The following is a 20,150-nucleotide window of genomic DNA, read 5'->3' as shown; positions in this document are numbered from 1 at the left end:
GTTGAGGCTAGGGGGTGCTGTTGTCACTATTTATGGAAATCGTGTAATTTTTGAAACGGCTTCCTACAAAATTCTTGATCGTACAATATGCATATTATTATTATTATTGGATAGAAAACAGTCTATAGTTTCTATAGCCGTTGAAATTTTGTCTCTGAGTGGAACAGAACTCATTCTACAGCAATTTCCCTGACATGGAGTCAGATTTCACACATTTTGGCCCCTGTTCTGGAGTCAGTTTAAAGGCCACTGTTATTGCTATGAGTATACGGACACTGCTTACGTCCTCCCCTGGATGCCTTTACGTGATGACGATTTGAATGGTGTGGATTGCGCAATCACAGCCACTATAAATGAAAAACACGTGTAGGTAGGCACTCCTTTCCTGCTGCGTCGGACGCACGGTGGGCACCGACCCGTTCTTTTTCCAAGCATTAGTGGAGCCAGTAATATTTCTCAGGTCATGTTTCTACTCGTTATAGGAGTTAAAAACATAAGGTAGTTAATTTAAACCGTTTTATAGCAATTTATACCCGTTTAGTGCGATTTTGGGACATTTATTTCTGAGACACTGTGAATCTCTGGGCACGCTTACAATTCATGCCGAACGCAATGGGCATTTCTACATGGCAAGAGGACAGCTTTCGACCAAAAGACGATTAGACCCAAGAAAGGATTCTTTGACCAAGATTCTGATTGAAGAACAGCTCAAAGTAGGAACAATTTATTATGATAAATCGTGTTTCTGTCGAAAAATGTTAATGGCTTAGGACGCCATCTTGTTTGACGTAGCTTCGCTTGGCGCAAACTGTATTGAAAAGTAAGGATAATTTAAAAAATGTAATTCCGCGATTGTATTAAGAATTAAATTGTCTATCAATCGCTGTCCACCCTGTATTTTTTAGTCACGTTTATGAGTATTTATGTATACGACTAGATCACTGTCTAATGTGGCGCAGGACATTTTCTGACCAGCTGGGCTACTTTTGTCATTGTCTAACCATGATTTTGGTGGCTAAATATGCACATTTTCAAACAAACTGTATATGTATGTTGTAATGTGATGTTACATGAGTGTCATCTGAAGAATTCTGAGAAGGTTAGTGAAAAAATTAATATATTTTGGCGATGTTTACGTTATCGCTCTCTTTGGCTAGAATCAATGCTGGTGTAATGTTTGCACATGTGCTATGCTAATATAACGATTTATTGTGTTTTCGCTGTAAGACACTTAGAAAATCTGAAATATTGTCTGTATTCACAGGATCTGTGTCTTTCGATTAGTGTATGCTGTGTATTTTTACGAAATGTTTGATGATTAGTAGTTAGGTAAACACGTTGCTCATTGTATTTATTCTAGTCCATTTGTGACGGTGGGTGCAATTGTAAACTATGACATCTACCTGAAATATGCACATTTTTCTAACAAAACCTATCCTATACCATAAATATGTTATCAGACTGTCATCTGATGAGCTTTTTTCTTGGTTAGTGGCTATAAATATCTTAGTTTAGCCGAATTGGTGATAGCTACTGGTGTTGGTGGACAAAGAAAAGATGGTGGATTATGCTAATGTGTTTAGCTAATAGATTTACATCTTTACATATTGTGTCTTCCCTGTAAAACATTTTAAAAATCGGACATGTTGGCTGGATTCACAAGATCTGTGTCTTTCATTAGCTGTATTGGACTTTAATGTGTGAAAGTTAAATATTTAAAAAAAATATTTTTTTTGAATTTCGCGGCTCTGCCTTTTCAGTGGGGGTGGGGTGGGTTGTGCCGCTAGCGGCACCCCAGTCCTAGACAGGTTTAAGAAACTTTAAAAAAGCATCTACTAAGCTAATAAAGCTAGGCGATGAACAGACAACTATCACAACATTGACCACACTTTACGCAAAGAATCCAAAAGACAGGAAAAGGAAAATAATAGGTAGCGAACCTTTTGGGAACAGGATTCATTACTACACTGAACAAAAATACAAATGCAACATGCAACAATTTCAACTGAGTTACAGTTCATATTAGGAAATCAGTCAATTGAAATAAATTCATTAGTCCCTAATCTATGGATTTCATATGACTGGGCAGGGGCAGGGAGCCAGGCCCAGCTAATCAGAATGAGTTTTTCCCCAAAAAAGGGTTTTATTCCAGACATAAATACTCCTCAGTTTCATCAGTTGTCCGGGTGGCTGGTCTCAAATGATCTTGCAGGTGAAGAAGCTGGATGTGGAGGTTCTGGGCTGGCGTTGTAACACATGGTCTGCGCTTGTGAGGCCGGTTGGACGTACTGACAAATACTCTAAAACAAAGTTGAAGGCGGCTTATGGTAAAGGAATTAACATTAAATTCTCTGGCAACAACTCTGGTGGACATTCCTGCAGTCCGCATGCCAATTGCACACTCCCTAAAAACTTGAGACAACTGTGGCATTGTCCCCAGCACAAGGTGCACCTGTGTAATGGGCATGCTGTTTAATCAGTTTCTTGATATGCCACACCTGTCAGGTGGATGGATTATCTTGGCAAAGGAGAAATGCTCACTAACATAGGGTGTAAACAAATTTCTGCACAAAACTTGAGAGAAATAAGCAATTTCTGGGATCTTTTATTGCAGCTCATGAAACACAGGACCAACACTTTACACGTTGCGTTCATATTTTTGTTCAGTATAATTAGAATAAAATTACGATTTTTAAGACTATAAGATTACCATTAATCATGATGAGACTGATTGGAAAACTATCATGCAAAAGGCAAAATGTGTTTGTACATACTTACTTAGTCCTCTTCGTCCCGGTGGATCATAAGACAGCAATATTCTTATTCTACTTAGTCGGTCTTTGGCCACAGCTTGGGCCCTGTCCCGTGAGAGACCGATCTCTTCCACCTCAGCCACCACTGTCCTTCGCCATGTAGTTTTTGGCCTGCCTTGCTTGCACTTTCTGGTTGGTGTCCATCTGAGGGCAACTTTGGGGATCCTTTCTGGTGACATCCTAAGCGCATGACCAAGCCAACGGAACCTGCGTACGTTGATATCCAGGGCAATGTTCTTGCAGCCCGTCGTCCAATACAGGTTCTCGTTGGAGATCTTATTTGGCCAAAATATGTTTGAGATCTTGCGGAGGCAGCCATTATGAAAGGCCTCAACCTTGCTCATCTCCGTTTTGACTACCCTCTAGCACTTCTAACCATACAGAAGCAGTGACTTTACATTGCTATTTTGAGCTCAAGATGGGACAGAGTCTACTGAATGCACCTCTGGCTTTGTTCAGCAGGGTGTTGATCTCTTTTGTTGGCTCTGTTGTCTATCCTGATGAGGCTTCCAAGGTAGGTGAAGCTGTCGACATGTCAAGTGCCTCTCCATGGATGATAATTGGAGGTGTTGGTGGTGTATTAATGCACATGACTTGGGTATTCTGTATGTTGATATGGACACCAATCTATTTAGCATACATGCTGCATCTGTTATACTTTTCCTGGAGGTGGATGTCCTATAGATGTGAAAAGAGGTTCTACTGGATTCCTCAGGCATGGTCCGATGTTATTTCATGTATTATCCAGTTGATGGTGACAAAACAAGGATTGGAGAGAGGATGCAGCCTTGTCTTACACCAGACTTAACCTGAAGTGACTCTGTAAGAGAATCATCAAGGATGACACTGCGCTCGAAGTGTTCATAGAACTTCCCAATAAAGTCGACAATATTTGGGAGGTATTCCGAAGGCTCCGAGGATTTTCCACAAGTTCTCACGGTGAACACAACCGAGTGGCTTCTTAAAATCAATAAAGCTGATGTAAAAGGGGCACTGCTCAATGATTTTGCCTAGGTCGAAGATCTGGACGATGCAGCCTCTTCCTTTGCGGAACCCTGCTTGTTTTTGCCTGAGTTTATCATCGACAGCCGTATCAATCCTTTTGAAGAAGATTCTGCTGTGGATGGAGAGGAGTGTTATACAGTATCTTGCCAGTTGTCACACTCGCTGAGGTTTCCTTTCTTTGGTAGATTGAATTCAAGGCCATTACTCCAGTCTTGTGGTATGACGTTGTGCTCCCAGATCTTACAAAAGACGCCAGTCAGCACCTTGGTAGCTGTGTTGACAGCAGCTTTAAGAAGCTCAGCCTGCAGAGAGTTAATCCCTGGAGCTTTGCCGCTCTTCATAGCCTTTATGGCTGCGTTGACCTCTGCTTCATCTGGTGGACTGGTATTAATGCAATGGATGTCATCCAATGGTGGTGGATCTGCTGGGTCATTATGCTTTGGCCAGTTGAGGACCTCTTCAAAGTGCTGGACCCATCTTGTAGCGTGTTCCTTTTTAGTTGTTATCATTTTACCTTGTTTGTCTTTGACTGGCATTGTGTGGTTGTTACCTCTTATACAGTTCTCCTCTTGCTGCAGCTTGTTCTGTTTCGCTGACCAGTTCCTGGACAAAGGCTTTCTTATCTCTCCGAGCGCTTTTTTCTTCTTTGTCCTTGGTCTTATATTCCTGCTGTGCTTGCTCGATCAGTGTAGTTGATTATTTCGTTGAGGAATTGCTGAAGATAAAATGCTGAAATGTGTTTGTGGTGAGAGAGAAACAACATTGCAAATGTATCCACATTCCAATGTAATCTCAAATTGGTCAGATACTATGACAATTCCTCTAAACATCATTGGTAAGAAATCGACAATGACTGCATTTGCAAAAGGCTTGAAAGTTGAATTTGTGTCTTTACACCAGGGTCAATTCCATTTATATTCCAGTCAATTAAAAAAGTAAACCAAATTCCAATTCCAAATTGTCCTTATTTAAAACTTCTTATGGATGAGATCCCGTTAACGGGATCGATATGACAACAGCCAGTGAAAGTGCAGGGCGCCAAATTCAAACAACAGAAATCTTATAATTAAAATGTCTCAAACATACAAGTATCTTATACCATTTCAAAGGTAATCTTGTTGTTAATCCCACCACAGTGTCCGGTTTCAAAAAGGCTTTACAGCGAAAGCACCACAAACAATTATGTTAGGCCACCGCCAAGTCACAGAAAAACACAGTCATTTTTCCAGCCAAAGACAGGAGTCACAAAAAGCAGAAATAGAGATATGATGATCTTCATCAGATGACACTCATAGGACTTCATGTTACACAATACATGTATGTTTTGTTCGATAAAGTTCATATTTATATCCCAACGTTTTTGTTTATATTGGCGTGTTATGTTCAGTAATGTTGTGCCTCGAAAACATCCGGTGATTTTGCAGAGAGCCACATCAATTTACAGAAATACTCATCATAAATGCTGATTAAAATACAAGTATTATACATGGAACTTTAGATAAACTTTTCCTTAATGCAACCGCTGTGTCAGATTTCAAAATAACTTCACGGAAAAAGCAAACCATGCAATAATCTGAGTACGGCGTTCATAGCCCAAAACAACCATAAAGATATCCCCCATGTTGTGTAGTCAACAGAAATCAGAAATAGCATTAAAAGTATTCACTTACCTTTGATGATCTTCATCAGAATGCACTCCCAGGAATCCCAGTTCCACAATAAATGTTTTATTTGTTCGATAAAGTTCATAATTTATGTCCTTTTGTTAGCGCGTTCAGTTTACAAATCCAAATTCATGACGCGCGTTCACTAGGAGCAGACGAAAAGTCAAAAGGTTCCATTACAGTCCGTAGAAAAATGTCAAACGATGTATAGAATCAATCTTTAGGATGTTTTTAACATAAATCTTCAATAATGTTCCAACCAGAGAATTCCTTTGTCTGTAGAAATGCAATGGAACAGAGCTCGCTCTCACGTGAACGAGCGTCACAAGCTCATGGCACTCTGCCAGACACCTGGCTCAAACAGCCCTTATGAGCCCCCACTTCACAGTAGAAGCATCAATCAATGTTCTAAAGACTGTTGACATCTAGTGGAAGCCTTGGGAAGTGCAATATGACCAATATGCCACTGTGTAGTCGATAGGCCAAGAGTTGAAAACCTACAAACCTCAGATTTCCCACTTCCTGGTTGGATTTTTTTCTCAGGTTTTTGCCAGCCATATGAGTTCTGTTATACTCACAGACATCATTCAAACAGTTTTAGAAACTTCAAAATGTTTTCTATCCAAATATACTGATAATATGCATATCTTAGCTTATGGGACTGAGTAGCAGGCAGCTTATTCTGGGCACCTCTGGGCTCCCTATTCATCCAAGCTACTCAATACTGCCCCCAGCCATAAGAAGTTAAAAACATTGAGGATAATTGGAATGTCAGTGTACTTCCTGAATTGACTGGAATTTAAATGGAATTAATCCCAAACCTGCTTTACACATTACTATCTACTTTTGGTTATACATTTTGATCATCAATTGTTTTAATCAATTTTGATAGCTGCAGTTTAAAAATGTATAGCAACAGAATATTCTGACTAATGGAGGAACTGTTCGATTCTATGGGATCTCAGCATTAGGGCTGGAAATTGGGATCATATGATATTATTGTGATACATAGGTGCCGATACAATATGTATTGTATTCTCACGATTCTATATATATTGCAATTCGATACTGCGATTGTATTGCGATTTGATGTTCCAAACATGTAACAGTATCAATTTTTCCCCCTTATTCTGATTTTTTTCTCACATGTTCTTGAAAGATTATCACAATAGTGATTGACATAAAGGTGTCGGTTTCAGTCAAATCAAAGGTATCGCATAGGTTCTGGCCTTTCTAGGGAGTTTTTCCTAGCCACTGTGCTTCTACACCTGCATTGCTTGCTGTTTGGGGTTTTAGGCTGGGTTTCTGTACAGCACTTTGATATATCAGCTGATGTAAGAAGGGCTATATAAATAAACTTGCTGGCAAAGGAACAGTGGGTTAACTGCCTTGTTCAGGGGCAGAACGACAGATTTTTAACCTTCCGGTTACAAGTCCAATGCTCTAACCACTAGGCTACCTGTTGCATTATGGCCAAACAGTTCTATTTTTGTTTCATCTGACCAGAGAACATTTCTACAAATAGTACGATCTTTGTCCCCATGTGCAGTTGCAAACCATAGTCTGGCTTTTTTATGGCGGTTTTGGAGATCAGGCTTCCTCCTTGCTGAGAGGCCTTTCAGGTTATGTCAATATAGGACTCATTTTACTGTGGATATAGATACTTTTGTACCCGTTTCCTCCAGCATCTTCACAAGGTCCTTTGCTGTTGTTCTGGGATTGATTTGTACTTTTCACACCAACGTGCGTTCATCTCTAAGAGACAGAACGTGTCTTCTTCCTGAGCAGTATGACGGCTGCGTGGTCCGGTCCCATGGTGTTTATACTTGCGTACTATTTTTTGTACAGATGAACGTGGTACCTTCAGGCGTTTGGAACTTGCTCCCAAGGATGAACCAGACTTGGCTGATTTTTTTTGATTTTCCCATGACGTCAAGCAAAGAGGCACTGAGTTTGAAGGTAGGCTTTGAAATACATCCACAGGTTCACCTGCAATTAACTCAAATGATGTCAATTAGCCTATCAGAAGCTTCTAAAGCCAAAGACATCATTTTCTGTAATTTTCCTAGCTGTTTAAAGGCAGTCAACTTAGTGTTTGTAAACTTCTGACCCACTTGAATTGTGATACAGTGAATTATGTGAAATAATCTGTCTGTAAAATATTGTTGGGAAAAATACTTGTGTCATGCACGAAGTAGATATCCTAACCGACTTGCCAAAAATATAGTTTGTTAACAAATCCGTGGAGTGGTTGAAAAATGAGTTTTAATGACTCCAACTTAAGTGTATGTAAACTTCTGACTTCAACTGTACATATGGACGAGCGATGTCAGAGCGGAACGGACTAAGATACAGTAGAATAGTATTGGAAAAAAACAGTATATACATATGAGATGAGTAATGCAAGATATGTAACCATTAAGTGAATGAGATACCGTAGAATAGTATAGAAAACCGTGTATACACATGTGATGCCAGATATGCAAACATTATTAAAGAGACTAGTGTTCGATCCCTTAAAGTGGCCAGTGATTCCTAGTCTATGCCTATAGGCAGCAGCCTCTAATGTGCTAGTGATGGCTGTTTAACAGTCTGATGGCCTTGAGATAGACGCTGCTTTTCAGTCTCTCCATCCCAGCTTTGATGCACCTGTACTGATCTTGCCTTCTGGATGATAGCGGGGTAAACAGGCAGTGGCTCGGGTGGGTGATGTCTTTCATGAGCTTTTTGGCCTTCCTGTGACATCCGGTGCTGCTGGTGGCCTGGAGGGCGGGTAGTTTGCCCCTGGTAATGTGTTGGGCAGACCGCACCACCCTCTGGAGAGCCTTGCGGTTGCGGGTGCCGTACCAGGCGGTGATACAGCCCGACAGGATGCTTCAATTGTGTATCTGTAAAAAAAAAAAAAAAAATGGAGGGTTTTAGGTGTCAAGCCAAATTTCTTTAGCCTCCTGAGGTTGAAGAGGCTCTGTTGTGCCTTCACAACACTGTGTGTGGTCCATTTCAGTTTGGCAGTGATGTGTATGCCAAGGAACGTAAAGCTTTCCAGCCTCTCCACTGCGGCCCCGTCGATGTAGATAGGGGGTGCACCCGCTGCTGTTTCCTTTAGTCCACAATTATCTCCTATGTTTTGTTGACGTTGAGTGAGAGGTTATTTTCCTGGCACCACACTCCCAGAGCCCTCACCTCCTCCCTGTAGGCTGTCTCGTCATCGCTGGTGATCAAGCCTACTACTGTTGTGTCGTCTGCATTTGAGTTGGAGGCGTGCTTGGCCACGCAGTCATGGGTGAACACGTGGAGCCGGTTTGGTCATCATGTAAGGATGACATGGTTGTAAGTAGCAAAGTGTAAACACAGGTTGTAACATAGAAACAAAATGGTCAGGGACAATGATTTACTGTTAGAGATGTCAAGTGTCACAACCTGGACAACTGCTGACCCTAGAGAAAAATCTAAGGAAATTGAATTGGGGAAGATTTCTCCCTATATTTTGAGAAACACTGAACAAAAACTTACAATACATAAAAAAAATGTAAAAGTCCATTGAAACAAATTCATTAGGACCTAATTGATGGATTTTACGACTGGGAATACAGATATGGATTTGGTGGTTACAGACACCGTTTTTTTTTTTAAGGGTAGGGGTGTGGATCAGAAAACCAGTCAGTATCTGGTGTGACCACCATTTGCCTCATGAGGTGCAACAGACACTCCTTCGCATAGAGTTGATCAGGCTGTTGGTTGTGGCCTGTGGAATGTTGTCCCACACCTCTTCAATGGCTGTACGAAGTTGCTGGATATTGGCAGGAACTGGAAAACTCTGTCGTACACGTCGACCCAGAGCATCGCAAACATGCTTAATGGCTGACATGTCTGGTGAGTATGCAGACCATGAAAGAACTGGGACATTTTCAGCTTCCAGGAACTGTGTACAGATCCTTGTGACATGGGGCTGTGCATTATCATGCTGAAACATGTGATGGCGGCGGATGAAAGGCACGACAACGGGTCTCAGGATCTCTGTGTATTAAAATTGCCATCAATAAAATGCAATGGTGTTCATTATCCTTAACTTATGCCTGCCCATAACATAACCCCACCATGGGGCACTCTGTTCACAACGTTGACATCAGCAAACCGCTCGCCCACACTACACCATACACGCCATCTGCCTGGTACAGTTGAAACCAGGATTCATCAGTGAAGAGCACACTTCTCCAGCGTGCCAGTAGCCATCGAAGGTGAGCCTTTGCCCACTGAAGTCAATTACGAGTGGCGCAGCAGTCTAAGGCACTGCATCTCAGTGCTAGAGGCGTCACTACACAGACCCTGGTTCGATTCCAGGCTGTATCACAGCCGGCCATGATTGGAAGTCCTATAGGGCAGCGCACAATTGGCCCAGCGTCGTCCGGGTTAGGGTTTGGACGGGGTAGGCCGTCATTGTAAATAAGAATTTGTTCATAACTGACTTTCCTAGTTAAATAAAGGTTCAATTAAAAAAACGACGCCAAACTGCAGTCAGGTCAAGACCCTGAGGAGGACAATGAGCAAGCAGATGAGCTTTCCTGAGACTGTTTCCGACAGTTTGTGCAGAAATTCTTTGGTTGTGCAAACCCACAATTTCACCAACTGTCCTGGTAGCTGGTCTCAGACAATCCCACAGGTGAAGAAGCTGAATGTGGAGGTCCTGGGTTGGCGTGGTTACATGTGGTTGTGAGGCCGGTTGGACATACTGCCAAATTCTCTAAAATGTTCGAAGGGGCTTATGGTAGAGCAATGAACCATAGATTATCTGGTAATAGCTCTGGTGGACATTCCTGCATTCAGCATGCCAATTTCAGGCTCCCTCAAAACGTTACATCTGTGGCATTGTGTTGCGTGACTAAACTGCACATTTTTAGAGTGGCCTTTTATTGTCCCCAGCACAAAGTGCACTTGTGTAATGCTGTTTAATCAGCTTCTTGAAATGCCACACCTGTCAGGTGGATGGATTATTTTGGAAAAGGAGAAATGCTCACTAACAGGGATATAAACAAATGTGTGCACAAAATGAGAGAAACAATCTTTGTGTGTATGTGACATACTTTTGTTTCAGTTCATGAAACCTGGGACCAACATTTTACATGTGGCGTTTATATTTTTGTTAAAAACAATGTAACAATCACATATGACTTACACTTTTAAATTAAAGGTTCATAAATGTCAGGATTTTCATGAAAATACACCACAAACATCAAATCAGTGGACAATTCCTTATAGCATACTTTTGGTGAAAGATTGGAAGAAAACAGGTAGCCTGTGAATTATCTATACAACCTTAAACAACATGAATTACTTGCATAAAATCTGGATTCACATTTAAACAAGAAAATAATCTCAAAATTGTGCACAACTTCAAGGTGAAACCAAAAAAAAACAAAAGACATTTCACATAATAATGTATGTTATTTCCAAGCATATCAGTAAGAGTAATGTTAATGTGATATTCAACAACAACAAAAAAACATGACATCCAGCCTTTATTAAAACCTTATTGTCCATGAATGTCACTGCAGCATTTATTGCATACAGCATCTTTTCAGTCAAATTATATACAAAATATAATAAATGTATTATAAATGTATTACAGTGACATCTTTTGTTCCATAAAATCTGATACAGCAAATTATGTTATACTTCTCTAGCAAACAGGTAAATATGGGTGGGAAAAAGTGGCCTTCTAAATGACATTGTGCAACATATCCCAAAAACTAAATACAGCGATTTTTCATATTATGGCCTATACTGGTATGCGTGTGACTATAAATGAGTTATACATTGAAACAATTTTCATCTGCAAGGAGTGTCTGGTAGCTCAGGAAATAGTGCCTTCATTTACAAGTAACTTTGCAACAGACATTACACACATCATTCAAACTTACAAGTTGCTGTAAATTTACCATACCGTTTTGGAAAATGGATTAACGCATTCATAGAGATTGGATTGACACATGCTTAATACCCAGGATGTTAACAAGGCATAAGATTGCAAAGTAGCTTTTTTCAGTAAATAAAACGGGCAGAACCTTCAAACATACCGGGAACTATGCAAGTTTAAACATAAAAAGATATCTAATAAATGTATCTCTAATACGTATATATAAAAAAAATTGCCTACATAAAAAAAAACTATTGTTCCTCTGAAATGAGCTGAACAAAATGCCGTATGAAAAGGAGCTGAAACTCAAGAAAAAAAATTGCATGTGAAATCATGTTTTAGTTTGTGAGAATACAACATCTTCAAATACCCACACAAGGGAGTCGCAAAAGTACACTGTTGTATGGAGGTAACAAATGGAAACAGACATGCAGGAGTAAAAAAAGAATAAAAATAGAAAATGGCAGTTACACAATGTCTTCTGAGTGCTTTGCTAAAGGATCACTTCAAACAAAAAGGTGAGACTGAACCTGCCCATGTAACCAACACTGCTTCACAGACACAGCTATGTAACCTCTGACAAAATTAAAGCAACTAAACCATTTACATTTGAACAGTTAAAGGAAAAAATGTATTAAAGGAAAATTCCATTTCATTACTCCATTGTTAATATAGTCCCAAAATGTTTTGCATGTCAGCAATGAAGTTTTCAAAATAAGTAACTTTCAAAATACAGAAATACTGCTGCATTTTGCATCATATGATGTTGCGCTTTGCATCATACCGGCTATATTTCTGCTGACATGGAAAACATTTTGGGACTGAATTAACAATGGACTAATGAAACAAATACCAAAATGTAGTTTTCCCTTTTCCTTCAATTCAAAACAACTAAAAGCTTCTGCAGTTTTCGGATGTGCTACCAAAAAGACGACCTATTGTATAGAGCAGGGATTCTCAAGCTTTTTGGGTACAGGGACCCGTTTTGTGACAGCAAATTAAATCGACCTCATAAATCAGAACAACTTGAGTGCGATAAAAATTGCCTAAAATGAGTTTTACTTGGAGTATGTTTACATGCACACTAATCATTTGAAATTAAACTGCTTATGACAGAAGGCCGAGTATGGCATTAGTCATGTAAATGAACACTTTACTTTGCTTATCTGTGTACGGTCATAATCGAAGTAAGCACACGCAGAATAAAACCTGGTTTTCAGAGCAATCATTCAAATAATTAGGACATTTAAACATCTTCATAGACGTTCCAGAGGTGTATTTGATCTGACATGAGCAAGTACTGGGTAGCGTAAGCTTCCCTCTTATGCGCGTGTTAATTCGGGAAAAACATGCATCTTAAAGTTTTCACATTCAAATTTACCATACACATGTCCGAACTCAGAATCAAATTGTCTTTGCATGGTCAAGTGTGGTAGAACGTTTGTGAATGGCGATTTTCTGCATTTATTCAAAGTCCAGATGTGTCCATGTAAACAGCAAAATCGGTCTTGCAAAGCATGTAAACGTTATAAACAAACTATTATATTAACCTCACTATCCACAATAATCTGATCATTGTGTGCATGTAACCGTGCTCAATGACGTCTGCAGTGCATGGCTGGACGAACCGTCTCAGCCCGGGGAACTAACATTTAAAAAGGTCCGCCTCTTGGCATTGGAAAGAAAATGATCAGTTTAGGCTAATTTCTTGCAATTCCAGACAGTTTGTCATGGAGCAGAGCAATTTTTTGTTGTAGCAGCTTTAAATCTAATATTCTGCAATTCTACACATTTTGCCATGAGGCAGAGAGAAAACGTCGCAGTTTTAAAGCTTAAATTACACTGCATTTACGTACAAAAAAACTTTGAACATCTCATTTGAAAACCACAGATATTAAATATGGAGTTGGTCCCCCTTTGCTGCTACAATAGCCTTCACTCTTCTGGGAAGGCTTTCCAATAGATGTTGGAACATTGCTGCGGAGACTTGCTTCCATTCAGCCACAAGAGCATCAGTAAGGTAGGGAACTAATGTTGGGCGATTAGGCCTGGCTCGCAGTCAGCATTCCAATTAATCTCAAAGGTGTTCAATGGAGTTGAGGTCAGGGCTCTGTGCAGGCCAGTCAAGTTCTTCCACACTGATCTCGACAACCCATTTCTGTACGGCTCTTGCTTTGTGCACGGGGGCATTGTCGTGCAGACACAGGAAAGGGCCTTCCCCAAACTGTTGCCTCAAAGATGGAAGCATAGAATCGTCTGGAATATAATTGATGCTGTAGCATTAAGCATTTCGCTTTACTGGAAATAAGGGGTCTAGCCCGAACCATGAAAAACAGCCCCAGACTATTATTGCTCTTCCACCAAACTTTACAGTTGTCACTATGCATTCGGCAGGTAGTGTTCTCCTGGCATCTGCCAAACCCAGGTCGTGAGTGTTGCAACCGAGACAGACCATTTTTACACGCTTCAGCACTTGGTGGTCCCGTTCTGTGAGCTTGTGTGGCCTATCACTTCAGAGGATGAGCCGTTGTTGCTCCTAGGACGTTTCCACTTCACAGCATTTACAGTTGACCGGGACAGCTCCAGCAATGCAGACATTTTACAAAACTGACTTTTTAGAAAGGTGGCATCCTACGACAGTGCCATATTAAAAAGTCACTGAGCACTTCAGTACGGGCAATTCGACTGCCAATGTTTGTCTATGGAGATTGTATGGCTGTGTGCTCGATTTTGAAACACCTGTCAGCAACTGTGTGGCTCTAATTTGGGATGTCCAGATACTTTCAGATATGTAGTGTGTACAGTGCATTCGGAAAGTATTCAGACTACTTCTTCCACATTGTTACGTTACAGCCTTATTCTAAAATGTATTAAATAAAAATAAAAATATAAATCTACACACAATACCCCATAATTAAAATAAAAACAGGTTAAGAAATTTTAGCAAATGTATTTAATTAAGTATTCAGACCCTTTGCTATGAGACTCGAAATTGAGCACAGGTGCATCCTGTTTCCATTGATCATCCTTCAGATGTTTCTACAAAACTTGGGAGTCCACCTGTGGTAAATTCAATTGATTGGACATGATTTGGAAAGGCACACACCTGTCTATATAAGGTCCCACAGTTGACAGTGCATGTCAGAGCAAAAACCAAGCCATGAAGTCGAAGGAATTGTCCATAGAGCTCTGAGACAGGATTGTGTCGAGGCACAGATCTGGGGAAGGGTACCAAAAAATTGAAGGTCCGCAAGAACACAGAGGCCTCCATCATTCTTAAATGGAAGAAGTTTGGAACCACCAAGACTTTTCCTAGAGCTGGCAGCCCGGCCAAACTGAGCAATCGGGGGAGAAGAGCCTTGGTCCAGGAGGTGAACAAGAACCCGATGGTCACTGACTGAGCTCCAGAGATCCTCTGTGGAGATGGGAAAACCTTCCAAAAGGGCAACCATCTCTGCAGCACTCAACCAATCAGGCCTTTATGGTAGAGTGGCCAGACGGAGGCCACTCCTCAGTAAAAGACACGAAAGCCAGCTTGGAGTTTGCCAAAAGGCACCTAAAGGAATCTCAGACCTTGAGAAACAAGATTCTCTGGTCTGATGAAACCAAGATGGATCTTCTTGGCCTGAATGCCAAGCATCACGTCTGGAGGAAACCTGGCACGGAGGTGGCAGCATCACACTGTTGGGATGTTTTTCAGTGGCAGGGACTGGGAGACTAGTCAGTATCGAGGGAAAGATGAAAGGAGCAAAGTACATTGATCCTTGATGAAAACTAGCTCCAGAGCACTCAGGACCTCTGACTGGGGCGAAGGTTCACCTTCCAACAGGTCTACAACCCTAAGCACACAGCCAAAACAACACAGGATTGGCTTTGGGACAAGCTTCTGAATGTCCTTGTGTAGCCCAGGCTGAGCCTGGACTTGAACCTGATCGAACTTCTCTGGAGAGACCTGAAAGTAGCTGTGCAGCAACGCTCCCCTGCCCCAAATACAGGTGTGCCAAGCTTGTGGCGTCACACCCAAGACGACTCAAGGATGTAATTGCTGCCAAAGGTGATTCAACAAAGTACTGAGTAAAGGGTCTGAATAATTATGTAAATGTGATAGTTTTTTATATATAATAAATTTGCACAAATGTCAACCTGTTTTTGCTTTGTCATTATGGGGTATTGTGTGTAGATTGATGAGGGAAAAACAATTGAATACATTTTAGAATAAGGCTGTAACGTAACAAAATGTTAAAATGTTGAAAAGGTAAAGGGGTTTGAATCCTTTCCAAATGCACTGTGTGTGGATAAATATATATCCACACACTACCAGTCAACAGTTTTGACACACTTACTCATTCCAGGGTTTCTTATTTAAGACATCAAAAACTATAAAATATCACACATTGAACACTTCTTGGTTACATGATTCCATCAAAATATATTTTATATTTGAGATTCTTCAAAGTAGTTACCCTTTGCCTTGACAGCTTTGCCCAATCTAGCCATTTTCTCCACCAGCTTCATGAGATAGTCAGCTGGAATGGATTTCCATTAACAGGTGTGCCTTGTTAAAAGTTAATTTGTGGAATTTCCTTCCTTCTTAATGTGTTTGAGCCTATCAGTTGTGTTGTGATAAGGTAGGGGTGGTATACAGATGAGAGACATATTTGGTAAAAGACCAAGTCCAAGAACAGCTCAAATAAGCAAAGAGAAACAACAGTCCATTACTATAAAGACATGAAAGTAAGTCAATGAGGAACATTTCAAAAACAGACAGTTTTATCAAGTGCTATGATAAAATTGGCTCATGAGTACAGCCACAGGAAAGGAAGACCCAGAGTTAACTCTACCTCAGATTGCAGCCCAAATAAATGCTTCACAATTCAACAGACACATCAACATCAACTGTTCATGCTGTCCCTAGGAGGGGTGCGTCACTTGAGTGGGTTGAGTCACTGACGTGATCTTCCTGTCTGGGTTGGCGCCTTGGTCATGTTCTGTTATAATCTCCACCCGGCACAGCCAGAAGAGGACTGGCCACCCCTCATAGCCTGGTTCCTCTAGGTTTTGTCCTTTCTAGGGAGTTTTTCCTAGCCACCGTGCTTCTACACCTGCATTGCTTGCTGTTTGGGGTTTTAGGCTGGGTTTCTGTACAGCTCTTTGAGATATCAGCTGATGTAAGAAGGGCTATATAAATACATTTGATTTGAGTTGAGACTGCATGAAATCAGGCCTTCATGGTCAAATTGCTGCAAAGAAACCACTACTAAAGGACACCAATAAGAGACTTGCTTGAGCCAAGAAACACGAGCAATGAACATTAGACCGGTGGAAATCTGTCCTTTGGTCTGATGAGTCCAAATGTTAAATTCTTGTGAGACACAGAGATGTTGAATGGATGATCTCTGCATGTGTGGTTCCCACCGTGAAGCATGGAGGAGGTGTGATGGTGCTTTGCTGATGACACTGTTTTATGTAGAATTCAAGGCAAACTTAACAGGCATGGCTACCACTGCATTCTGCCGCGAAACACCATCCCATCTGATTTGCGCTTAGTGGGACTATCATTTGTTTTCAACAGGACAATGACCCAACACCTCCAGGCTGTGTAAGGGCTATTTGACCAAGAAGGAGAGTGATGGAGTGCTGCATCAGATGACCTGGCCTCCACAATCACCTGACCTCAACACAATTGAGATGGTTTGGGATCAGCTGGACTGCAGAGGGAAGGAAAAGCAGCCCAGCATATATGGGAACTCCTTCAAGACTGTTGGAACAGCATTCCTCATGAAGCTGGTTGAGAGAATGCCAAGTGTGCAAAGCTGTCATCAAGGCAAAGGGTGGCTACATTGAAGAACCTCAAATATAAAATATATTTGTTTAACACTTTTTTTGGCTACTACTGTACATGATTCCATAGTTTTGATGTCTTCACTGTTATTCTACAATGTAGAAAATAGTAATTATAAAGAAAAACCCTTGAATGAGTAGGTGTCTACAAACTTTTGACTGGTACTGTATATGTGTATAAAACCTGGCTACGGACCCCCTGCAGTACCCCACTTTGAGAACCCGTGGTATACAGTAATTCTATACTGAACAAAAAGATAAACGTAACATGAAAAGTGTTTGTCACATGTTTAATGTGCTGAAATAAGTCCCCAGAAGTTTTCCATACCCACAAAAAGTTTATTTCAAATTGTGTGCAGAAATTTGTTTACATCCCTTTTAGTGAGCATTTCTCCTTTGCCAAGATATTCCATACACCTGGCAGGTGTGGCATATCAAGAAACTGATTTAAACAGCATGATCATTACACAAGTGCACCTTGTGCTGGAGACAATAAAGGGCCACTCGTCACACAACACAATGCCACTGATGTCTCAAGTTGAGGGAGCGTGCAATTGGCATACTGACTGTAGGAATGTCCATCAGAGTTGTTGCCAGAGAATTGAATATTCATTTCCCTACCATAAGCTGTCGTTTTATAGAACTTGGCAGTGCGTCCAACCGGCCTCACACCCGCAGACCACGTGTAACCACACCAGCCCAGGACGTCCACATCTGGCTTCTACACATGCGGGATTGTCCGAGACCAGCCACCCAGACAGCTGATGAAACTGGGTTTGCACACCCAAATAATTTATGCACAAACTGTCAGAAACCGTTTTAGAGAAGCTCATCTGCATGCTCGTCGTCCTCACCAGGGTCTTGACCTGACTGCAGTAACCGACTTCAGTGGTCAAATGCTCACCTTAGATGGCCACTGGCACGCTGGAGAAGTGTGCTCTTCACAGCTAAATCCAGGTTTCAACTATACCGGGCAGATGGCGTCGAGTGGGCGAGTGGTTTGCTGGCGGTGGGGTTATGTATGGGAAGGCATAAGCTACGAACAACGAACACAATTACATTTTATCGATGGCAATTTGAATGCAGAGATATCATGACAAGAGCCATTATTGTGCCATTCATCTGCCGCCATCACCTCATGTGACCCCATGTCACAAGGATCTGTACACAATTCCCGGAAGCTTGAAATGTCCCAGTTCTTCCATGGCCTGCATACTCACCAGACATGTCACTCGTTGAGCATGTCTGGGATGCACTGGATCGATGTGTACGAGAGCGTGTTCCAGTTCCTGCCAATATCCATCAACTTTGCACAGCCATTGAAGAGGAGTGGGACAAATTCCACAGGCCACAACCAACTCAACGCGAAGTCAAATGGTGGTCACACCAGATCCACACCACTACTTTAAGGTATCTGTGACCAACAGATGCAAACCTGTATTCCCAGTCATGTGCAATCAATAGATTAGTGCCTAATGAATTTATTTTATACTGATTTCCTTATATGAACTGTAACTTAGTAAAATCTTTGAAATGGTTGCATGTTTCGTTTATATTTTTGTTCAGTGTAGTTAAAGCCCATACGTTTCCTACCCCTCTTGGCGTTGTTGTTCCTTAAAATATATAATTTCACGTCATCTTAATTTGAATACAATACCTACACGGAGGTTAAAAAAAATTAAATAAAATGCCCCATGACCTAACAAGTAAAACATTGCTACAAATGATAAATGAAACATATCACAGGTGTTTGCTTTGTAATTAGGTTTGCTTTGCTACTACTGTACCCCTCATCAAGGACTGCATGCCCATGTGACTGTGATATTGTAATGAGTATTTTCCTTTTCTGACATCCATTTCTTTGTAAAAAAGATACTGTATATTTATATTATGCAGAAAGACACAGTCTACTTCTTAAGGACAGCAAAATGTTTAGGATTATAGACTGGGCCAAGAACGTTTAATTAAACCTAAAACAAACACTGACGTGTAGGCCTAACACACAAGAACTGGCAAGAGTCACTAGCAAGAACTAGAACTAGGAGCAACTTAAAAATCACAAAAATGTGTAATACCACCTACTATAGTCAGTAACTCTTTGTGCCACTGTAAAATGGCCATTTCATTGGTTTGTGTCTTGCTTTGCAAATAATCCCTTGGTTTAAAATGGAGGGAAGGGGGGTGGGGGGTTCTTTAAAGCAACAAATGTTTTAAAAACAAAACAGGAAACAAAAGACAAAAACGTGGCCTACCTAGTATTTTTGTGTCGCAGCACGAGGGGTGTCTGCATAATGTGCCTGTGTATACGTTTAGTGCTAACTGCACGCGAGGAGGATCATGGCAAGAAGGACCTCATTCAACCTTGTGGAATGAAGGAACTAAGCAATTGTTTTGAACGCGTCATGTCTCAGCTCCAACCCTCAACAGCCAGATGGAACACCTGCCTCCCCTTGCTAGAATTCGGAAAACTCCTTCGCACACTTTTCTGTGTCGGACACACGGACATCCTCCTCTTCGTAGTCGTCAAAGTTGCTTGTGTCTCCTGGTCCTCTGCACTTTGGTATGAAGGGAGCTTCCACCTGAAAGGCAACAAGACAAGTGTGGGAGTGGCTCTAAAGACCACAATACAATCACAACAGCTACACATTGTTTATGTGGCAAAGGCAATCAATCTATTTTGGTGATGAGGGTTAGAGGGGAAAGCACTGAATTCCCAACATCCTTGCCTACAAGCCTTGCAAAGCCTTTATAGTGCAAATGTGTTATATCTGGCAGTGTTTTTATGACGGTAAAGTTCATACTTAATTACACCTGGAATCTTTCTGGGGATACATAATGTGTTACCCGTTTTTTTAACTGTTCCAAACTAACCGTGGTTATTTCACACTTAAACAACTAACGATCGGGACGTAC

General features: G+C 41.1%; 2 protein-coding genes across 3 annotated transcripts in view; one reads left to right on the top strand and one right to left on the bottom strand.

Moving 5' to 3' along the window:
- Nucleotides 1-625: 625 nt before the first annotated feature.
- Nucleotides 626-20,150, top strand: part of ttll7 (tubulin tyrosine ligase-like family, member 7) — a 190,212-nt gene continuing 170,687 nt past the window's right edge. The window contains exon 1 of the mRNA XM_055862300.1: nucleotides 626-713. The gene's annotated coding sequence lies outside the window, so the exon portion shown is untranslated. The remainder of the gene's footprint in view (nucleotides 714-20,150) is intronic.
- The window catches only part of prkacba (protein kinase, cAMP-dependent, catalytic, beta a), a 32,669-nt gene continuing 23,115 nt past the window's right edge, over nucleotides 10,597-20,150 (bottom strand). For both annotated transcript variants that reach the window (XM_055862306.1, XM_055862305.1), the window contains exon 10: nucleotides 10,597-19,816. In XM_055862306.1, coding sequence (XP_055718281.1) covers nucleotides 19,691-19,816 — 126 coding nt within the window. In that variant the 3' untranslated portion in view covers nucleotides 10,597-19,690. The remainder of the gene's footprint in view (nucleotides 19,817-20,150) is intronic.

The sequence above is a fragment of the Salvelinus fontinalis genome, chromosome 14 (genome assembly GCF_029448725.1).
Source record: "Salvelinus fontinalis isolate EN_2023a chromosome 14, ASM2944872v1, whole genome shotgun sequence".
Classification (NCBI taxonomy): Eukaryota; Metazoa; Chordata; class Actinopteri; order Salmoniformes; family Salmonidae; genus Salvelinus; species Salvelinus fontinalis.
The sequence above is the reverse complement of the archived record's forward strand: the minus strand, read 5'-3'. Positions and strand labels throughout refer to the sequence as shown.